Source organism: Sesamum indicum, linkage group LG2 (assembly GCF_000512975.1).
Source record: "Sesamum indicum cultivar Zhongzhi No. 13 linkage group LG2, S_indicum_v1.0, whole genome shotgun sequence".
Lineage (NCBI taxonomy): Eukaryota > Viridiplantae > Streptophyta > Magnoliopsida > Lamiales > Pedaliaceae > Sesamum > Sesamum indicum.
In genome coordinates this window covers 439,579-451,599 of record NC_026146.1, presented here as the reverse complement: position 1 = coordinate 451,599, position 12,021 = coordinate 439,579, and the positions used below count along the sequence as shown (strand labels likewise).

At 36.8% G+C, this 12,021-nt stretch overlaps 2 protein-coding genes across 2 annotated transcripts in view; both read left to right on the top strand.

The window, feature by feature from the left end:
* The window catches only part of LOC105175364 (nuclear cap-binding protein subunit 2), a 3,506-nt gene extending 495 nt beyond the window's left edge, over positions 1–3,011 (top strand). Inside the window, exons 2-8 of the mRNA XM_011097792.2 lie at positions 106–329; positions 566–704; positions 781–814; positions 1,264–1,374; positions 2,035–2,088; positions 2,170–2,276; positions 2,674–3,011. Coding sequence (XP_011096094.1) covers positions 106–329; positions 566–704; positions 781–814; positions 1,264–1,374; positions 2,035–2,088; positions 2,170–2,276; positions 2,674–2,748 — 744 coding nt within the window. The 3' untranslated portion in view covers positions 2,749–3,011. The remainder of the gene's footprint in view (positions 1–105; positions 330–565; positions 705–780; positions 815–1,263; positions 1,375–2,034; positions 2,089–2,169; positions 2,277–2,673) is intronic.
* Positions 3,975–11,936, top strand: LOC105175349 (DNA mismatch repair protein MLH1). The gene is made up of 16 exons (XM_011097771.2): positions 3,975–4,302; positions 5,144–5,316; positions 5,895–5,967; positions 6,218–6,352; positions 6,433–6,643; positions 6,986–7,134; positions 7,240–7,338; positions 7,510–7,579; positions 7,703–7,838; positions 7,907–8,001; positions 8,079–8,187; positions 8,793–8,958; positions 9,133–9,294; positions 10,164–10,332; positions 11,042–11,199; positions 11,609–11,936. Exons 1-16 carry the CDS (start codon positions 4,036–4,038, stop codon positions 11,651–11,653), a joined length of 2,217 nt encoding a protein of 738 aa, XP_011096073.1. The 5' UTR covers positions 3,975–4,035; the 3' UTR covers positions 11,654–11,936.

Here is a 12,021-nt window from a genome sequence, read left to right as displayed (position 1 = left end):
TTGGGGGGGGGGGGGTTTCCTAGCTTGTGCTTCAGAAGTTGGTTACTCGGTTCTTGCCGTGTGTTCTTTTTGTATTGTTTTCTTATTGGTTTTTCTTTGTGTTAGGATCCGAACAAGCTCTCAGCGTACAGAGATAGAAGGTTTCCCGGGACGCAGGAAGAATTTGAGGAGGCGTTACAACTCTCGACCACTGTTTATGTGGGCAACATGTCATTTTATACGACGGAAGAGCAAGTTTACGAGCTGTTTTCTCGAGCGGGAGAGCTTAAAAAGATAATCATGGGTTTGGATAAAAACACAAAAACTCCTTGTGGCTTCTGCTTTGTAATGTAAGCCTTTATACTAGTAGTTTGTTATGATCCTAGAGGTGTTTCAAGATATTGGAGCTTAATTTATCTTCCTTTGATACTTTTTCGTCTTGTGTCATCTGAAAAAGTGGAAGACTACACATATTAAACTTGATAATTGCTGCAATTATTTATTGCTACAGTAAGAAGCATGACGGTGTCTTCCAATACTTGAAGCTCATATTGCTTACCTGTATGACTTGTGCTGTGCATATCAGGTACTACTCCAGAGAAGATGCTGAAGATTCTGTCAAATATATCAGTGGGACAATTCTCGACGATCGTCCAATTCGTGTTGATTTTGATTGGGGTTTTCAAGAAGGCCGACAATGGGGTCGCGGTCGAAGCGGCGGGCAGGTGATGTGCATAAAGTTTGTTTGCACCTTGCTAATCCAATTTGGCTTTTATAATTCTGATCATGTTCTTTGGTCAGGTTCGGGATGAATATCGTACGGATTATGACCCAGATATCCTTCATATGCCTATTATTTTTAAAATTATCACTCTTAATTTACTCTGTCTTTGTCGTTTGGACTTTTTTCCCTTGGTTTTCTTTTCTCATTTAAAATTGATTTTCCCCTTGGGTGTAATGATTTTGTCATGATTCAAACCCTTGGAGAAGTGTCATATATAAATGCAACTCATTTAAAACTGCATCTAGTTTGAGTTTGTTAATATTTATTTCTCTCTTTTGCATAACTGTGTTTTAATTTTCTACTTATTATTTATACCTGTCTCCTTGCCGCATCTTTGGTTGGGTGAATACGACGTGCTGTACTGTTTGTGTGCATTAGTTGAAGTTTATAGCTTATATGACCTCGAGGAAAGAAGATCATGCAGACAACAGATAAACTTATTTGATCTCTACATGTAGATCAAGTTACCTGAACTTTGAACTTCCTTAATTTAGTCATACGTAGAGGTGGTTATGGTAAATTAGTCCAGAAAGAGTTGGAAGCACAGAGACAGCTAGTGGATTATGGTGCTGGATCATTAGGCTCATTTGCACCTGTTATGGCACCAAACTGTAAGTAATTACCCAAATTTTCCCGTCATTTTCTTCATTTCAGTCACATCTGAATACTAAACCTCCTTACTTGATGTTTTATTTATTCATGTTTATCTCCCATATAAATAGCACAGCCTAAAAGATTTTTAGTTTCACAGGTTTTTGATATTGTATTTATTCTCATCTTGATGCTATCGAGAGGCATCTTGAAACACATTAACCATCTTGCTCATAACGCTGCAATTGTCATACATATCGTTCTTGATCTGAGAACTTGAACGCAAAATATCTTATGGTTTTTCTAGACTAGAATATATGGCTCTATCATATGTAACCGGTTTTTACAGTGGTTGAATATATTATGATCCTAAGAGACTGTTCCTGGGGCTCCTTTCTGGGGTTGGGTGTGAGTGGGCTGAGCTGTTGGTATTCCGAGCTTCTGCTTGAAACTATTGACAAATCTCTATTAGCCATTTAGTTTTCTATGTTAAAGTTGATTATATCTCTGATGCGTAATTCTGGGCATTTGCTTGGAACTGCTTTTTCTTGGTGGCAAGGCTTTTATATACATAGTTAAATGACTGCTTATAATCCTTACTGTGAAGGAGAATGAGTAACATGTGTAAGTTGCATTTTGCTTATAACTCTGCATTGGAAGCTGACCTTCTACTCTTGCAGATGGTAGACACGGTGGAAACTATGGTCATGGGGGCTCTCACAGGCATGGCAGAGGTACTATGCTCACTTTATCCTGGATCTGTTTGTTTTGCATATAGTCTTCATGCTAATTGATGCTTTACTTTGGTAAAGCAGAATACCCTCGTAAACGTCACAGAGAAGATGACCGCAGGGGACCAGAGTTCTCGAGGAGAAAGTCAGACTATGTATATCGGAGAAATCCAGATCTTGAATCGAGACCTGTAAGTTTTGGTGGTTGATCTGAGGCATTAGCTCCATTTTCCTTTTTCTTTTTATGTGTATGCCTTGCCTTTTCTAATTCCCTTTCCCAAGGGATCCACTTCTGTTCTATTTCAACTCCACCCCTGTATAATGATGTATGTTTAGGTTCTCAAGTGTGGATTGTCTTCATAAGGTATCAAGAGCTTTAAGCATTATGTTAATTCAAGCACAAGAAGCTGGATAGAAGGTCTCAGTAGCATTATCTAGTTGATGATTGGTGACTTTGGATTATAGAAGCGCCCTGATTATGTTCCTTCATTTTTCATCCGATAAGCTGTATCTAGTTTTGGGGAAAGATTAGAATTGGAGAGCTTCTGTTCTGTGAATTTTGATTGCCATTGTTATTTTGCTTTTCAGGAGAAAAATCCACGGTTCCGAGAGAGTGGTGATTCTGATGAGGAGGATGATGATGATCATAAGCGGCATTCTTAGGCAATTTACGATTTATATTTTGCAAGTTCAGTAAGCTCTGTGCTTTGTTTCAAAAGGTGTTACCACACCGTGTGTAGAGAGCATCAATAGTTAACTTTTCTGTAATATTTGCCTTGTCAACGTCATGTTTCTGAGAAATATCGAAAGGGTTGAGCTAACTGCTAGTCGTTAGTCCTGGAGCACTTTCTTCCCATTCGATTTCCATTTGGTTGTAGCTATACCATAATTATCATTCATCTTAATAATTTTCTCTTTGGTCCAGACTCAGATGGCCAATTTTTTGGGTTAAATTTGATTAAAAATGTCGAGTTAGTAGCTTTTTTGGCATATTGTGCTAGACTTCATGAATTTCAAGTCTGAACCTGATGGAGTTACTAGTTAGTGAGTTGACAGAACACTCCTGCAAATTGTTAAAATGTAGGAAAGGCCTTTTTCTTTTATCTGGACTGTTTATGGACCTTAAACCTTAGGGAGCAGTAATAAATAGGACAAATGGCATACAATCCCATTGTGTCTTCAAAATTTAGTTAAAAATTCTTATGTATTGAAAAAATAGGTAAAATATCTCCTGTGTTATTTAAAATGTACTTAATTGCTTATAAAATTAATACCGGAATTTCTAGTTATTTCACTAAATACAGGAGTGTTATGCAATTTACCCTAATAAACATTTGACCTTAGAGAAAATAGGACTGAAAATTGTTTGTGCAGATGTTGTAAGAGGAAAACTGTGGATTCGTTTTCTGTATACTTTATTGTCTTTATTCTTTTCTTGTGATGCTGATTTACGTTGATACTTGTGCTATGTGCAACGATTTTCTGTTTTCTTGCTCTCTAAAATTAGATTTAAATCTTTACAATTTTAAATTACTTCCTTTTCATTGAATTTAAAGAACTGAAGAGTACTGCATATGATACTCAAATGCACCTGTCCCCAGGAGGAGTTCCAACAAGATTTCTCTATGGGAAGTTTCGTGTTTAAATCTTGAGTTAGTGTTATAAAAAATAATAATAAAAATAATAATGAACTCAAAAATCCATCTAAAATTATTTTTAGCATAATGTAAAAAAATACCTTATTCGTGTAAAACATTACTTTGATTCTTTCTGGTCGAAATCAGACCCATTTATTTTTGGGCTTGGTGTAGTTACTGGATCTCATTAAGCCCAAGCTGAGACCCAAATCAATGCCCATTTAAGTCTATTGGCGCCAATTTTAGTTGTTGCTCTCCTAATCCTGGGGAAATACCCCTAATTTCAAACGCTTCCAGTTCTTGACCCTCTGCAATGGATTTCGATATTGAGAACCCTGATCAAATGGATGTGGAAGAATTAGTTCCCAATCCAATTCACAGGGAACCACCTAGAATCCACCGTCTGGATGAGGCGGTGGTGAACAGAATCGCTGCCGGTGAGGTAATCCAACGGCCGGTCTCTGCCGTAAAAGAGCTCCTCGAGAATAGCATCGACGCTGATTCCAGCTCCATATCCGTCTTAGTTAAGGACGGCGGCCTCAAACTCATCCAAGTTTCGGATGATGGCCACGGAATTCGAGTATTCACCTTTTCTTACTCTTATACCCACTGACGCTTGTGCAAGTGTGCGTACGTGGTTCTCTAGGTGTTTTTTATAATTTATAGTTATAGTTACTGCTGCTAGAGATTTAAGTTAGTACGGTGTATTTATGAAAATGCATGATATTTTGCATGTACATCGTTGTATAGGACTTTTTAGAGTTAAAAGTGGACGTACAATGAGACTGTCGATTACTGTTATGTATGTCTGCGTGCATAAAGAAACAGTGGACATGCTTGTGTTTTGTTCTTTGCAAGTTGGGATAGCGATGTAAATATTATTAGGGTTAACTTGATGAATATTCAGTGGTATATGTAAAAAAGCATGCAACTTTCAAACACGGACAAGTATCAGAACTTAATGATTTCATGTTTTGCTGTACTTTAGGAACATCTTTTAAGTCTTATCTCTCTCACACAAAGATCTTATGCTATTATTGGGTGTATATGCATTATCTATCAAGATGATAAGTAGACACATCAAACCAGCCAAGTGCAAAGTAAAGAAAGTCAACTCAATTGCTTTTTCTGTTATATTTTTCTATTAGATGTAGTTCCATGATGTTCTGATGGCGTCATCTCCGTTGATCTACATTAACATCACATAGCATCATATATGTATATTCTATATAGTCAGGATGTTAAAATGTGAGCAACAACCATAGAAAGAACATGATTATAACATAAACATCCTATCGGAGCTTAGTCTGTTTTGACCTGCGAGAATCTATGTGAACGCTTTACAGCTTCAGCTTTGATTTCTCCTGCGAGTATTATGTTTATTGAATTTTATTTAATTGTCTTTTCCAATTTCTGTACAGTATGAAGATCTGTCAATATTATGCGAAAGGCATACAACCTCTAAACTGAGTAAATTTGAGGACTTACTGTCTATCAAATCAATGGGGTTTAGGGGTGAGGCTTTGGCAAGTATGACCTATGTTGGTCATGTGACAGTCACCACAATTACCAAGGGTCAGTTGCATGGATACAGGTAATGATGCTGTACCCTCTTCTTCTTGAATAAGTGCAATCAAGCTAAACCCAGAGTAGCTGGGATCTTTATGTTCACGCAGTCTATTTACGTGAACATATTATTGCATCCATTTGGCTAAGGGCTGCCTCATCAGTTCGGCTACTTTTGCCATCTGAATCTTTGGAATTGTTTGTTTAAGTGATTCCGTTATAGCAAATCATGCTTTATGAAGCAGAACATGTATCTTTCATTTCAACTCATTTGAACTCTTTTTCTTCCATTGCTTTAGGTTTCCTTGTGTTTTCATTTACCATAATTCTTATTCTAGTCATAACTTCACATTGTTTTTGAGGTTTGGACAAATTTATATTAAATCACTGTATAGATTGTTGATATATATTCTCATGCTCTTAAGGCAAGTTCTTCCCAAAATCCTTTTGGCAATATTTGGTTTGTTTGACTTCTGTTTTCTTTGACTCTTGTATGTTTGAGAGTTTATTCTTTCTTTACATTACAAGCATAACCTCCTAAATGATGTGATTTACCATATCTGTGTGCATAAATGTGAACTTATTCTTGTGCATGCTTATTGTTAGGGCGACTTATAAAGATGGTGTAATGGAGCATGAACCAAAAGCTTGTGCAGCTGTTAAAGGCACTCAAATCATGGTATGCATCTTAACTTTTTGGGACCATGATTTTTAATTTTCTGAGTTCGTTTGCAGAAAATCAAAATGATAAAAAGGAAAAAGATAAATCAAACAAAAAAAAACTTGATGCTAAAACGAAGTATGCTATGAACTAGTTGTCATGATTTTACTTTTATATCAGGGGACATCTTCATCGTGTTTGTTTGCATGTTTTAACTTATTGTCCTTTTGATAATCCCATTGATTTTGCATGATGTGCATCATTGCAGATCGAGAATTTATTTTATAACATGAGCGCTCGGAGGAAAACACTTCAGAATTCTGCGGATGACTATCCCAAAATAGTCGATTTAATTTGTCGGTTTGCCATCCATCACATAAGTGTGAACTTCTCTTGCAGAAAGGTTTGTCTATCAACAAGGTTCACTTCCATTTTATCCATTCTGGACAAGATTATGTATTTTTGGATATGTCTTTGTCTTAGCATGGAGCTGCTAGAGCAGATGTTCACTCAGTTGCTACCACCTCAAGGCTTGACACAATAAGATCTGTGTATGGGGTATCAGTTGCACAAAATCTTATGGAGATAGAAGTTTCAGAAGATGATCCTTCAAGTTCGATTTTTGAAATGGATGGCTTTATCTCAAATTCAAATTACATTGCAAAGAAGATAACAATGGTCCTTTTCATTAATGGTAAGTCTTTCCTCCCTGATTCTTAGTGATAGTTAACATGGTCCTCTACATTTTATTCTATATAAATGATCCTCATGTCTTGTTAGTGTCTTTTGTGTTGCTGGTAGATCTGCAAGTTAGCTTAGTTGTTGAAACATTTTTACAGATTGTTAGCAACCTTGCCAGTATATTGTTTTTGCCAATAACTTCCTCCTGCAATAAGGACCTGTATACTTTCCTTCCATGCATACTGGCAAGTTGAAGGACTTCTGTTCTGAAATATCTTAATTCTTACCATGAAGTTGCCGATCGGTCAAATGGTGAGTTTTTTGTTATATCATCTTTTTCGTTCCTTTTTTTCAGACAGGCTGGTGGAGTGCGGTGCTCTAAAGAGGGCAATTGAAATTGTTTATGCTGCAACTTTGCCGAAAGCATCAAAACCTTTCATCTACATGTCAATCAAATTGCCACCGGAGCACATTGATGTAAATGTACACCCGACAAAGAGAGAGGTGCATATCAAGTTAAAAATAAATGAGGAGTTGATGTGAGTGATGAGTTCCAAACGACACACTTCATGTTAAGTTATTATTACATTGATGCTGCTGTATGCACAGGTGAGCCTCCTGAATCAAGAAGTTATAGTTGAGAAGATTCAATCTGCCATAGAGTCAAAATTGAGGAACTCCAATGAGTCTCGGACATTTCAGGAACAGGTACTTTTTTGGGAGTACTATATGGTCCCCACAGTCGGTACTATATCTTGAATATCTAACTCGGTTGGCTCTATAGGTTTTTGCTTTATGTCTATAATCTTCTTACAGCTATTCCTAAATGGTACATACTCTTCTCTTATTTGCTCTCTCTTGTTCCTTCTTTGGAGGCAGAGGGTGGATCCTTCTCCATCTGTTTCTATTTCTATGAGCAAAGGATCCTCCAGTCATTCCTCATCCTCTGGTATGCTTAACCTTTTTTCTTGTTTGCCATTGTAGGCCACCGGAATGTGTGAGATTATTTCTTCTATTTGTTTCTTATTGGACTTTGCTTTTGAATTATTAATCTTTAGCTGTGAATTTGTAGGATCAAAATCGCAAAAAGTTCCAGTGCAGAAAATGGTACGGACAGATTCACAGGATCCTGCAGGAAGGTTGCATGGATACTTGCAAGTTAAGCCATCTAGTCAACTACAAGGAAGTTCTCGCCTGGCGTCCATAAGGTAGAGTCATTCTGCTCCTTAGGCCTGTGGTTCTATGACTAAGACATGTTACTTCTTGTTAACTGCAGGTCTGCAATCAGACAAAGGCGGAACCCAAGGGAAACTGCAGACCTTACTAGCATTCAGGAACTTATCAGAGAGATTGATTCTAGCTGTCACTCTGGTGAAGTCATGTCCTTTAATTAGGAAACTTTTTCAACCAAACTTGTGAATTGCTTTCACTAACTTGTGTTGTTATAGAGTTGCTGGACATTGTTAGGAACTGCTCATATATTGGGATGGCAGATGATGTTTTTGCCCTGCTGCAGCACAACACCCACCTTTACCTTGCTAATGTGGTCAATTTGAGGTTATTTACTCCTTTCCTCTCCATATTTTTTATAGGGGCACTTTAAGAAATATTTTCTTTTCTTAATAGACTCTTGAAATAATTTCCAGTCTACCTGACTTAACTTTCATAACTTAGTACGATTTTCTCTTTATGCCAACAGAAGAATGTACATACGGGTTCAAATGTTCATTTTAAGCAGCCTCTGCTTTTCCTATGAGATGCTGGCAAAAGAATGCAGGAATTCAATCAAATATCTCTAGTAATTGTAGGTTATGATAAGCAATATTTACCTATTTTGTTTCGGAAAGACGCCTTTGCACGTTGAGGATTTTTTTCAAGCCCCTGCCCTCCAACTAAAGTATGAGTTTTTCTCACCTTTTCTGCTTTGTTTCTTCTCCAGCCCAACTTTGACATCAGAAAAGCTCATTTGGTACGGAGTTTCAACATCAATAAAAACATTCATGATTTGTTATCTAAAATGTAATATCGGGCTGTAGTCGGAGAATACATGTAAAATATGTCTATGTTATGCTTTCTGATCCACATCACTGTAGTTATGATACTCCTCTTTGCCGTCTGAGTCATCTGATTAAATTTCCATTCTTCTTTTGATGCCTTGACAGCAAAGAGCTGATGTACCAGCAAGTCTTACGGCGGTTTGCGCATTTTAGTGCAATTCAATTGAGTGATCCAGCTCCATTGCCAGAATTAATAATGCTGGCTTTGAAAGAGGAGGAATTGAATACAGAAGGCGATGAAAACAATGACCTGAAAGAAAAGATTGCAGAAGTAACTTGTCTCAATACTAACTACTAATTCTAGGAAATATAAAGATCATTCAAACGGTTTTTTGATTTGATGATCATCGTATTCATGCTCATCTCTGATTTTGCCCTTCCCAAGAAGATTTTGGGATAATTTAATGCATGGTGAGTAGGTGACTTTACGTTTCATGCTTGCTAGATGAATACAGAAATGATCAAGCAGAAAGCAGAGATGCTGGAGGAGTACTTTGGAATTCATATCGATCCAAATGGTAATTTGTCCAGGCTACCCATCGTACTCGACCAATACACACCCGATATGGATCGCGTTCCAGAGTTTGTTCTCTGCTTGGGCAATGATGTAAGTTCCATATAAATCATTCCATTTACTGGTCTTGCTTATATTAAAATTATATCTTCACCTGATTACTGAGTATGTTGATTTTAGTGTGTCTAAAGGGAAACAAACATTCCTTGATGTTAGTTATCTTATTATAGCTTAAGAGTTATGCCATGCCCTGACTGTAGTTTCACTTATTGCTTTCTCTTTTGACATTCTGTCAGAGAACACATATATCAACTAGGTGTGTGGAGTTATAACTTATAAGTAGAAGGCAAGTTGGCTATGCAGCCTATGTGTAGCGTTTATTAGCCTAGGCAAGTGCTGTTTTCCATAAATGGTTCCCCTGAGGCAAATTTAAATCCTGGGTGCTGACAACTATTCCATTTTTGGCTTCACTAGAAGGGGGGTTCATTAGCCTTTCGATTTCATTATGAAGCTATTAAGCTTCACACAAACAAGTGCACTTCTTTTTCTCTTTTCAAACTTCTTTCAAGACTTTACACCCGATTTGAAGAAGCAAGCATGACAAGAATTGGCAACAGTGCCTTATCTGGAACCAAGTCGCAGATTTAACCTTTCATTTAACAGTCTGATCTTAACAGCATAATTGTTAGGCCTCCTATTGATCTGGAATGTCCTTCCAATTCGTGAATAACCTATGGTGGTTGAGGCTCATCTTTCATGAGTTCTTCTCTTGTCTGATATTAATCAATATGTGTAGATTGTTAAGTGGTGAGAACCTCAATTTGCACATTGCATACTGTTTCTCATAATATTACTCGAGATTTAGTTAGTGATATAGATAGAGGCAGTATACAAATTCACTATATCGTTTTGTTGGGACTTAATGCAGCGTCAATATTTGCTCATATTTCTTGTTTTTGCAGGTTAATTGGGATGATGAGAAAATTTGTTTTCAAACTATTGCTGCTGCCATCGGGAATTTTTATGCTTTACATCCACCGCTGTTGCCTAATCCATCTGGCGATGGCATGCAATTTTATCAGAGAGTGCCTTCTCGTACTCCTGAAGAAGGAGATGCCTCAAAAAGTGCTGGTAAGATTGTTATGCCAATTACTCATGCAACATGTTTATGATTATTGCTTGGTTGAATTGTATATGATATGTGGGTCTAAAAATAAAGAGAAAAGAAAACAAGAACTAAAGTTTGTTTTTTGTATCAGGGCATGTAATATGACAGGAAAACCTATAAATAAGCATTTTGGTATGATTACCTAGAGGCAAGAGTTAGTGTTCTAAACTCCACATACATCACGTATCAATTTGTAATATGAAAATAGGTTTTCCGACGTCATGCTCTTTCTAGATGTTCCATTGTACTATATGTATATATATTTATCTGTCTATACTTTCTCCCCATTTAACTAATATTTTTTGCAGCTGATGGCAACCATCTGAAAAGGCATCCACAACTTAGGACTATAAAATGGCACTTCTTGTTGGATTTTAGAAGAACTTTCTTCTCATATTATTTGCCTTTAAGTGAAACCAGAAAATATTGCTCTTAACAACAAGTTTCAACCGAACTTATTATGTGGAAAGTTATCTATTTATGAGATTATAGTATTTCTTTTGAGAAACATGATAACTGCTAACTAATCATACGATGGACTTGCCAATGTGCAGGAACGTATGTGTTTATCTTTTTGTCTGTTCTCGTGTTTATAGCAGAGGATTTTCTCATTTTTGCCTGTTAATGTTATTGATTTCATTCTGCACAAACAAATATGCTTTTTTTGGCCAGACGATGTAAACAAGGATGAAGTTGAGCATGAGCTACTTTTGGAGGCTGAAAATGCTTGGGCTCAGCGTGAATGGTCAATACAGCATGTGTTGTTCCCCTCCATGCGACTTTTCCTCAAGCCTCCAACTTCAATGGCTGCAAATGGAACATTTGTCAAGGTATTAGGACTCGAGATAAAGTTGATCCTTTATCTTTAATTTCTAGCTTACCTGTGTGTGAGAGAATCTCCTGGCCCTCCATTTCTCCTTATAATATCTGGTTTCCAGACTTCGCCTCATACCATGGAACATTGTTCAGTTATCCTCCATATTTTCAATTGATTCTGAGAACTGCAGAAAAAGATCATCCTTGTTTCTTTATTATGTTTAATTTGTATTGAAGTACATTCTTTTGTTCTCTATTAGGCTTATTATGTTTGTTCTTTATTAGATTTTCGACATTAATGAATTATGTTGAAATTTAAGTACACTGTTTCTGTCAGTGATGTGCACCAAGATCAGTCCATTTGCACAACTAATGCCACATATCCCACACTTCATTTTCAACATTTTATGGTTCATTTTCCAGGTTGCATCGTTGGAGAAACTCTATAAAATCTTTGAGAGATGCTAACTGTAGCAGCAGTCTTCTCACTGTAAGAATGAAGTTGCGACACGACATATTTTGAGAAGCTTGTGCTATCTGTTTCAGCACCACATTGTGTGTTATCTTTTGTAGATATGCGACATTTGCAACATTTTGATCATTCTCTTTTTAATGTTAAATGCATGCTGTATGGCGTGTTTTTTGCAATATTAAGAGTAAATTTTGTGTAGATTTGTAGAGTCTCTCATCATGTAAAACTATACGCTATACGAGTAATGCTTCATTGCCCTGGATTCGGGCATTAGACTCCCCTTGTTCTTTTATATATTTATTATGTTGAGTGTGGCCCGATAGGAAGTTTCCTTTCATTTCATCCGACAATTTCATATTCTTTG

Excerpts from the sequence above, each read along its gene's own strand:
- LOC105175349 (XM_011097771.2), top strand. The coding sequence starts at position 4,036 with ATGGATTTCGATATTGAGAACCCTGATCAAATGGATGTGGAAGAATTA. Across the intron at positions 5,317-5,894 it reads GGTCAGTTGCATGGATACAG|GGCGACTTATAAAGATGGTG; the intron begins GTAATGATGCTG and ends GCTTATTGTTAG. Across the intron at positions 9,295-10,163 it reads TTCTCTGCTTGGGCAATGAT|GTTAATTGGGATGATGAGAA; the intron begins GTAAGTTCCATA and ends TTGTTTTTGCAG.